Source organism: Chelon labrosus (genome assembly GCF_963514085.1).
Source record: "Chelon labrosus genome assembly, chromosome: 11".
NCBI classification, from domain to species: Eukaryota; Metazoa; Chordata; class Actinopteri; order Mugiliformes; family Mugilidae; genus Chelon; species Chelon labrosus.
Window position 1 is genome coordinate 24,651,549 of NC_140344.1, and position 10,772 is coordinate 24,662,320.

Genomic DNA, 10,772 nt, shown 5'->3' on the forward strand with positions numbered 1-10,772 from the left:
ACTGTAAATGCTCACTGTCTAGAACTTCGTTTCTCTCGCATTAGTCCGTATTAAAACTTTGTGGGAGTTTATGATGTGAGTGAAAAATGTGCCGATGTTTGACTTAACATTTAGGCGTGATATGATCCACCCTAATTCCTGCCACAATGCTTTGCCAAAGGACAGAGGCTCTAAATCCGGTGCAAACACATTTAGTTTGACAAGTACATTTATTTAAATGTAATTCAAATGAAAATTTTGAGAAATTAATGTTCAGGTCGCCAAGTCAACACTGACTTACGATTGCAATGTTGCCGGCAGACGTCTTGTATCGCTTCCAGTGTTTTATTTTGCAAACTATGAAGCAGATGTCACCGTAGACTGACTGTTAAACTTTGTCCCTGTTGGTCTTGTCAGCTACGATCACCGATGTGGACTTGAGGAGCCGCGAGAACAACTTGGCCCACCGCACCAAGGAGATCGATGGGGAGCGCTTGATTGTCCGCAGGGGTCAACCCTTCTACATAACTGCGCAGTGCTGTCTGCCTCCCAGATACCAACTGGACCTGGTCCTGCATCTCGGTGAGTTTTGATGCAGCTCAGGCTGAAATTGTGGTAACCATTTGGAATTTTGCACATTTAATTTAGGAGAGTTACCCTTTGAGATGCAAGATCTAGTGGTAATTTCCAAGAGTACTCACCATGAATTGTCAGCTATTTAAGTTATTTAAGGATTATTTAATATTCTGCATTTAAAAATGTGTGATTTACCGTCATCTAGCAGCTCAGTTTTGTCTTCGTGCTCAACATGTACAACAAGAAGACAGATAATTATTATTTATCCAGAAATCTCTCAAAATCCTCAAGAAAAAATAAGAACTTGAATCTTCCGTGGCTTCAGTGGATGGATTTCAAAATAAAGCACCATATTCTCTAAATGTATATGACTAATAGTATTTCTGCCATTTTTCTACCTACGGGAATAGCAATGATGGTGACAAATATGAAATATTTCTGGTGTTAGTTTTAGGCAAGAAGAATAGCTGAAAGTTAGATATCTGATTTGATTCTCGACGCTGAAATCCTGCTGCTCACTAAAATTAATTCAAAGAAAAACAAGATAATTGTGTAACCTGCTTCGTCACCTGAAATGTAATATGTACTGAGAAATACAGACATTGAAAACCATCTGTCTTGGGTGGTTGGTTGATGTTCGGCCAAGCATTTTCTTGTCAATAACCCCTCTATTTAACTCAAAGTTGGGTCAAGGCCCAGGATCCTCTGATCAGGCTTGAAAGCCGAGCATGGTCTTGAGGAGCTTTGAGAGGTTTCCAGGATTTGATTTACAATACTGACCCATATAACTTTATTTATGTTGCTTCAGGAAAGAGAGATGATCTGGTGATCAAGGTTCAGAGGGGGTATGGGGACAGAGACAAGTGGTGGTTTCACCATCAGGAAATGCACAACGAAACACTGCTCACTCTGTACAGTCCGGCGGACGCCATCATTGGCAAGTATCAGCTGGCCGTGCTGATCACGTCACCGGACGGACGCATTGTAGAGAAAAAGGACAACGTCTGGTTCCACCTGCTCTATAACCCGTGGTGCAAAGGTAATAGACAAAAAAAGGTGCAAACACTTCACACATAAACACACACGTTCACTCATAAACGTTCTCGTGCAGCTCTGGAAGGTTTTCACTCTGTAGTGTCACAGTCATCAGGCATCTGAGTTGATTCAGTCCCTCAGAAGAAACATGAAGCTGAGTTTTCTTTCTTTCTGTGTGTGTTTGTTGTGCGTACCAGATGACGTGGTGTACCTCCCCGATGAGGGTCTGCTCCGGGAGTATATAATGAATGAAGATGGAATCATTTACAGGGGGTCCTGGGATTACATCTCTAGCATTCCCTGGAATTATGGACAGGTAACTCAAACAGACAAACCCCAACTCTAACCTTTACACTAAAACCTTAACCTTCAAAGTGTTATGAGGCCAGCGAAAAGGGGTATTCCAATATTCAATATTATTTGCACTATTAGATATCTCAAATGCATCCTCAGTGCATCCTGGGTGTGTGGCCTCAGTGTGTCAGTCAGGGAGGTGGTTGGCTCGTGTGAATTGTCACAGCTGTGTTACAGCTGAGCCTCCGGGGCTTGGACTGGATCGGGAAATCTGTTTGTTGGATGAAGGAAACTTGTGGACGAGACGTGTGAGAATGTGACCAAACCACACAAACAAGGGCTTGTCCTCTCACAGCTCTCTGGGAGAGCAGGAGAAGAGCAGGCAGCTTAAAAAGCCTCCTCCTCGACAACAACCAAACATTTGCTTCTCTTTTTGGTTCCCTCTAATGTTCTTTTTCCTTCTTTCTCTTTCAGTTTGAGGACAATGTGATGGACATCTGTTTCGAGGTGCTGGACAACTCCAAAGACGCCCTGAAAAACTCAAGGATGGACACCGAGCGCAGATGTGACCCCGTCTATGTCAGCAGAATAATCACTGCCATGGTGAAGACCTCTTCTACTCTCTACTGAAAAACAGTTCAACAAGGAACAGTTTGGTAGCAAATATGATCTGTATACAGTCTAGGAGCAGTCCATAATTGTATCGTACACTGCTTGTAATCAGTGGAGTCAGTATAAGCAGTAATTAACACTGTGAACCTACAGATAATTCAGTGAAACATCTTCTGAATATAACTAAACTGACCTCACTGAGACATCGTTTCATGTTTAAGCCTCATGTCTTAAAGACGTCTCCGCCACATTTTCTCTCTCTCTCCAACCCTTCAGGTGAATGCTAACGGTGACAAGGGTGTGGTGGCCGGGCGCTGGCAGGAGCCGTATTCTGATGGAATCGCACCGCATCGATGGACCGGCAGCGTGCCCATCCTCCGCCAGTGGAGCCAGGCCGGGGCCAGAGCGGTCAAATATGGACAGTGCTGGGTGTTCGCTGGTGTCGCATGCACAGGTAAGAGTATAACAGATCTTTGCCTCACGCAGTCCGTGACACAAATGCATACGTATTTTCTAATTGACTAAGCCAAGTTTAAAAGAAGAAATAAAAGCAGATGAAAGACGTGTGGGATCTTTTTACAGTGCTGCGCTGCCTGGGAATCCCTACGCGCCTCATCACCAACTTCTCCTCAGCCCATGATGTCGATGGAAACCTCTCCATAGATTTCCTGGTGAATGAAAGTGGCGAAAATATGAGAGACAGCAGCTGGTAGGATGCACACACACAGACACAGAAATACAGAATTTAAATGTGACACTTTGGTGGAAGACAATAGATTATTTAAGGTAACCTCTTCTCTCTTTGTGATTTTAGGAACTTCCATTGTTGGGTTGAGTCCTGGATGAGGAGAGAAGATCTCCCCAAAGGAAATGATGGCTGGCAGGTTTTGGACCCCACTCCTCAAGAACTGAGCGAGGGTACATTCCTTATTTAGGATTATCTCTTAGTCCATTTAATAATTAAAACAGATAACTAAAAATGGAAACTACACCCAATGATTATTGTGTTTCACAGCTTATGTGAAGATAATCACTGATGGATTTCTTTGGTATCAATCGTATCAATTGTCAATTTTCCAATGATGCTGAAATCCATTTGCCTGCAGGCGAGTTTTGCTGTGGTCCGTGCCCCGTGACGGCCATCAAAGAGGGAAATCTTGCAACCAAGTACGATGCTCCGTTTATATTTGCTGAGGTGAACGCGGATGTCGTCTACTGGATGGTCAGACCAGATGGCCAACGACAGAAGGTCATTGGTTTTTCTTTTGACTGTCTTCCCTGAGTTTAAAAAAATCCAATGAATTAAACGTATTAAATGAGGATGGTTGTTGTTACAGGTCAGCGTGGACCACAGCAGCGTGGGGAGGAACATCAGCACCAAAAGTGTTTATGGCGACGTCAGAGAAGACGTCACTCTGGACTACAAATATCCTGAAGGTTAGCAGAGGTGTTCATAGATCAGAACATGATAATATCTACCCTTAATCATCCCTTTCCACTGGGATTAATTGTGATGGACTTTTATTATCCTCTCCTCAGGTTCCCAGAAGGAGAGAGAGGTGTACAACAAGGCGGGCCATCGCGTCCCAGACCCGAGCAACGGGATTGAAGAACCAGGACGACTGCAGCTGGCAATCAAGCATGCCAAGCCAGTATTTGGAACAGACTTTGATGTGGTTATTGAGGTAAGAAGGGTTCAGAGTAAACAGTAGCTGAATAAAACAGACGAATGAATTCATGTGTTTGTCCTCTTGCATTCTGCTTTGTAAGTTTAACAAGTCTGTGGCGTGAGTGACAGTGAATCCTTTCGTTCGCAGGTGACGAATGAAGGCGAAAAAGACGCTCACGCTCAGCTGACCACCCTGGCCATGGCTGTGACTTACAATTCCCTCCATCGCGGAGCGTGCAAGAAGCAGACGTTCACCTTCACTGTCCCGGCTTTCAAATGTAAGAAACTTAAATAAACCCAGAAAGGCCTCTGCTGCAGCCATTGAAGGCAGCACGATATGTACCATTCTACTGTCTAATATTGTGTTTGTGTGTTCAGCCCACAGAGAAGTGCTGCGTATGCACTATGACGACTATTCCAGGTGTGTCTCTGAGCTTAATGTGATGAGGGTGAAAGCTCTGTTAGAGACTCCAAGGGAAAACAAACCCGTCATGGCGATTGCCAACATCCCACTGAGCATGCCGGAGGTCCACATAAAGGTGGGTATGCAGCAAACATGTTGAACCATGTTAGCATTCAGCCAGGTTGGGCAGATTAGATTGTTCCGGTCCAGATGAAACCTTGATGAAAGGCTGATGATTTTTTAAGTCTGGAATCTCAGTCAGGGTCTGTTGGACCAATGTTTTAGTGTCTCACTGTGCCATTTTGACTGAAGGAACCAGGGTCCTCTGCAATAGTTCCTGAGATCCCAGATGTTTCTGGTTAATTATTAATTTTCCCAATATTTGTTTAATTACTATCTGAAATTATCTTCATATTAATTGCCCTAATTTTAGCATTTTGCTGGTGGAAACAGGATATTTAGGTCTTGATTTCAGTTCCTGCTTAGTTGCAAAGAGGTATTTGTCTCATAGAAATCCCCAACTTGGTTTAGGGGATAGTTTGTCTTTAATGTACAGCCTCATATACTCCCACAGAACATAGAGCTACCTCTCTCTTCTTTCTCCAGGTTCTAGGAAAGGCTATTGTGCGTGAAGAAGTGTCAGTGCGCCTCGTCTTAATCAATCCTCTTCCAGTCCCACTGAAGGGCGGCGTGTTCACCGTGGAAGGGGCCGGCCTGCTGGCTCCCAACCAGATCCCCGTTGAGTAAGTTATGAGTTCACCACCTTCTCTATGACACTGTTCATAATATCTGCTCCTGTACTCTTACATTTAATGTCCCCATTGCCAGTCAGTTCATGACCTGAAAATTAAAGTGATGCATTCATCTTTTTTTTCTTTTTCTTTTTTTTTTCCCCCAGCGGAGTTATTTCACCAGGCCAGAAAGTGGTGGTGAAGTTCTCGTTCACTCCCAGGAGGCGCGGGGTGAGGAAGCTCCTGGTGGACTTTGACTCTAACAGGCTGAAGGACGTGAAGGGCGTCACCACTGTGGTTGTTAACAAGAGATGCAAGGCCACGTTCCCTGCACATATTGGGTGTTATTAAAAACCAGTACATGCGCAGCAGTGTCCCAGTTATGACACTGATTCCGGTTTTGATTATATTGTGGATTGGCATTTTACATGGGGGATCTGGTTATTGTTATACCTGTATGTGTGATGAATATATCCCAGCGCTTTTTGCACAGGTGCTTGTGATGTTTACGACACAAATCAGCAATAAGAGGACAAACTATACTTACATTAAATTAGCTAACCACTTCAGCAGGACGACAACACCAGATGGCCTGGTGCACAAGCAGCCTGGTCAGCAGATAGTGACCAAGCATGCCATCCAAAATATTAGCCACAGACCACAATTGCATTTGAATTGTTTTCCCCCATCTAAACTGCCAAGTATAATTATTCTATCACAGAAAGACAGAAGTCTGTTTCTGACTCGCTTCAGAAGTGAGACGCTTTTGTTGCTGCCACTGTTTGAGTTTCTGTCGCAACGCGTGCCTGAACACGTTCAGAAACTGTATCCCAGTTTCTGAACGGCTAGCATGATTAGGTGTCTCAAAACCAGGATGACAGCCTGTCCAGGTTTCTGGCTTTAGGATTGAAATATATGCAAAACTTGGATACATAAAAAAAAAAAAATCATAACTGGGATACTAATGTCCATGTAAACTTGTCCACTGTTCAGTGTTAGGAAGAACTTCCCTGTTTGAATGCAAATGAATGTGAATTTCAGGTATATTTAAAATTATTTGAAACATTTAAGTTGTGTCAAAATCCAAAATATACTGGACATAGCATTAAGTTCAAACCACTATACTTTATGCCTCAACCTGGTTTTATTAATACAAATAATCAATACACATTATATAATTTTGCTTGTTGCTATTTCATTTCCTGCATTTGCTGTTTTTTTTTTGGTTTTTTTTCTCTGCCGAAAATATCTGCTGCATTTTTGGTCCCTGACTAATGATTGAAAATGAAAACCGTCAGGGTCCTCAGTCATAAGGTTGCTGTTAAATATCTGGTTACACAAAATCTGTATGTTAGTTTCATGTTTGCACTGTTTCTAATCCCCACATAAAAGTTAAATATATAACTTGATGTTAATGCATTTTCGTAATAAATCTGTTTTCAAGTTGATGAATGAAACTGTGCATGTTGTGATTTCAATAAACATTTTTCAAAAGCACTCATTTGGTCTGACTTGTCATTGGCATTGTTGGCTTGGCTAACACTGCTTTAAACTGTGCAGAACTGGGAGCTGTTCTGCGTAAGCCACAGATGTAAAAGACGTTAAGCTGGCAAAAATGACAAGAGTGCTTTAGTTTGAAATGAACTATACGTTATTTAGAAAATATAAACTGTAATAATAGTATCACTGCAACCATCTGCCCATGCTAGAATTTAAAATGATATGAGGACTGGTTGAAAAATTCAGATTACTTTGCATGGATCTCAGAAGCAGACAGTAGTCTGGCCCCCTCCACAGTGAAAAGGTCAAAGAAGTTTTTATAGTCGTTTCAAGCATATATAGCAGATGAAGCACATATTGAGATGAGAGGACGTTCCTCCAGAACCATGGAGCTACACTATATTGCCAAAAGTATCATCCATCTTTTTATTGACCTTGCTTTGTGCACTGATACGCAGTCATGTTGGAACAGGAAGGGGCCATCCCCAAACTGTTCCCACAGAGTTGGGAGAATGGAATTGTCCAAAATCTCTTGGTATGATGAAGCATTCAGAGTTCCTTTCACTAGAACTAAGGGGCCAAGCCCAGCTCCTGAAAAAACAACCCCACACCATAATCCCCCCTCTGCCAAACTTCACACTTGGCACAATGCAGTCAGACAAGTACCGTTCTCCTGGCAACTGCCAAACCCAGATTCATCCATCAGATTGCCAAGTGCTCTGTATTGCACTTGGTGACGCATGTTTTGGATGCAGGTGCTCGGCCGTGGAAACCCGTTCCATGAAGCTCTCTACGCACTGTTCTTGAGCTAATCTGAAGGCCACATGAAGTTTGGAGGTCCACAGCGACTGACTCTGACTGAAGTTGGCAACCTCTGTGCACTATGTGCCTCTGCATCTGTTGACCCCGCTCTGTCACTTCGTGGCTGAGTTGCTGTCGTTCCCAATCGCTTCCACTTTGTTTTAATAGCTCTGACTGTTAACTGTGGAATATTCACGACTGAACTTGTTGCACAGGTGGCATCCTATCACAGTACCACACTGGAATTCACTGAGCTCCTGAGAGCGAACCATTCTTTCTCAAAAGTTTGTAAAAGCAGTCTGCATGCCTAGGGGCTTGATTTTATACACCTATGGCCATGGAAGTGATTGGAACACCTGAATTCAATTATTTGGATGGCTGAGTGAATACTTTTGGCAATATAGTGTACATAAAGACACAGGACTAAGTACAATACAAGGGACTAAAGTGCGTGTGTGCAAGCTTATACACGATACAAACAGTGCAGACAACAGTGCAAGAACGAGAGACAGTGCAAAGATAAACAATACAATATGGACAATGCAAAACTCTTGGGAGACAATGCACCTAAAAAAATACATAGAACAGAAAGAACCACCGACTAATAAGCAGACCAACAGACCAACGGCTGACAGGTTATGGACATAAGTTATGATATTATTGTGGTTGTGGGTGAGTGTGTGTATTTGTATGTATGTTCAGTCCAGTTTCAGCGAATTCAAGAGTCTGGTTTTGTGGGCCCAAATGCTCTGTTACCTTTTCCCAGATGGAAGGAGGGAAAAGAGTGTGTAAATGTGACCTTTCAATAGGACTGGAAGAGGATTGTTGAGGGAGATGTAGGACGTCACTTGTTTAGATATAACAACCATCAAGTGTACGTGGAGGAGGAAGAGATAACTGAGGGTCCATTGGGGAAAACCACAGCCTTTGGCACCACATAGGCTACGACAGCACCGAAATGACCCCTCAAAACACCTTTGACATATTTTTAAATCGAAAACCAAAAAAGAAAGGTTAGAACACTTTTTTATGGTAAGTAGTCTCTCGGGTTGTGTGTAAAGTTCAAAAACACCAAACAGTTTTCAAGAACCAGCAACAAATCTTGACTGTGACATCTACTGATGTTGCCGGTGTCCGGGCCAAAAAGTTGTACTTGAACATATCCAAAAAAAAAAAAAAAGCTGAAAACAAGGGCAACTAGACTTGTAGAAGACATTTCACCCAAGTAGCTTCTTCTAGGTTTACATCTCTGTGGGTGTTGCTCATAACCTGGTCATTCAGTATATTCAGGTAGTCAGCTGACCTCATTCTTTGGACAACGTAATGTTGCTGAACCTCGACCTGAGCAACTGCAGCAACCCCAGATCATAGCACTGCCCCCACAGGCTTGTACAGTAGACACAAGGCATGATGGGTGCATCACTTCATCTGCCTCTCTTCTTACCCTGATGCCCCCATCACTCTGGAACAGGGTAAATCTGGACTCATCAGACCACATGACCTTCTTCCATTGCTCCAGAGTCCAATCTTTATGCTCCCTAGCAAACTGAAGCCTTGTTTTTCCAGTTAGCCTCACTGATTAGTGGTTTTCTTAAGGCTACGCAGCTGTTCAGTCCCAATCCCTTGAGTTCCCTTCTCATTGTATGTGTAGAAATGCTCTTACTTTCACTATTAAACATAGCCCTGAGTTATATTGTTGTTTTTCTTTGATTTGATTTCACCAAACGTTTAAGTGATCACCAATCACCATCAATCAGGATTTTTTTCCGACCACATTTCTTCCTGGAAGACGAGGTTCCCCACTATCCTTCCAGTTTTTAATAATGTGTTGGACAGTTCTTAACTCAATTTTGGTAGTTTCTACAATCTCCTTAGATGTTTTCTCTGCTTGATGCATGCCAATGATTTGACCCTTCTCAAACAGACTAACATCTTTTCCACGACCACAGGATGTGCCTTTAGACATGATTGTTTAAGAAATGTGAAGATACTCATTGCATCAGTTGAGGTTAAATAACTTGTTGCCAGCTGAAAGATAATCACCCATGCAGTAATTATCCAATAGGAGGCTCCTACCTATTTGCTTAGTTAAATCCAAGTGGCAACTTTTTTTTTGGCCAGGCAGTGTATATACACCTCAGCAGCATTTCATCCTGCGCTCCCTTGTTGGTTAAACCAACACTTGTCTCTGTTCCCTTTACTCCTTCTGAACTTTGATCACTACATCCTCTCTCTTTCCTGAAGCAACTTAATGTATGGTGTCTGTCACAGTCCTATAAGTAGACTGACCAACCGTGCAACCTCTCCAATAAAGCTCCACTCCACTTCCTCTGGTACTACAACCTGACAGTCCACTGTAGGCCAATATATTAACTTCAACCTACAAAATGTGGCATGAATACTAATGACCTCCATCAGAAAATGAAAAGATAAACACACCACTTAATATGGAACGGATGATAATGGAGTTTCCAAGTAATTCCATTCATCCACTCTGTGCCTGATGTTGGGCCTGGTACTAAGGCACTCAGTATTGGGGTTTGGCTATCATGAATAATTAATAATTATCAAAAATAATTATTTATTATTAAATAATTGGATCTGAATTACTAGATCACCTCGGGGCACCACCCTTCTAGGAAGGGAAAAGATAGCCAATTAATCAAAACAGTCTCATAAATTATACTAAATTGTCAATTTGGAGTTCGGATTAATAATTAACTTAATAACTATAACCAAAATTACCATGTTAACAACTAGTTACAGTTGAAGGAATTTGGAGTTCTTGACAGTGTAGAGGTTGGCAACATTCACTCTTGTGCAATATTAAACAGACAGGTATGTTTAAAAGACATTTATTAACAAGAATAAAATTAACATACAAGGTAACTACAGTGTACTCAATACTACGTGCGTGTGTGTGTGTGGTTGTGGGCGTGTCAAGATGGCCGCCGGTTGTGGGCGTGCCAAGATGGCCGCTGGTTGTGGGCGTGCCAAGATGGCCGCCGGTTGTGGGCGTGTCAAGATGGCCGCTGGGCCTTGAGGTCTTGAACACAAAGGAACAATGGCTGCTGAGTGGGACACTCAGACCATGTGCTCGCCAGTAGATGTGTGGAATGTGATAAGGGTTTTATGAGGTGCCAGGTTAGAGGAAGAGTGGTTAGTTAAGCAT

General features: G+C 42.6%; 1 protein-coding gene across 1 annotated transcript; it reads left to right on the forward strand.

The window, feature by feature from the left end:
• Positions 1–374: 374 nt before the first annotated feature.
• Positions 375–5,650, forward strand: tgm2l (transglutaminase 2, like; the record flags this gene model as incomplete). Its single annotated transcript, XM_084554862.1, has 14 exons — positions 375–561; positions 1,364–1,594; positions 1,788–1,906; positions 2,359–2,487; positions 2,773–2,950; positions 3,079–3,205; positions 3,311–3,414; positions 3,603–3,745; positions 3,834–3,933; positions 4,036–4,181; positions 4,314–4,443; positions 4,544–4,704; positions 5,175–5,311; positions 5,467–5,650. Coding segments are annotated over 14 exons (2,076 nt in total), but the record flags the coding sequence as incomplete, so codon positions are not given.
• Positions 5,651–10,772: the final 5,122 nt, after the last annotated feature.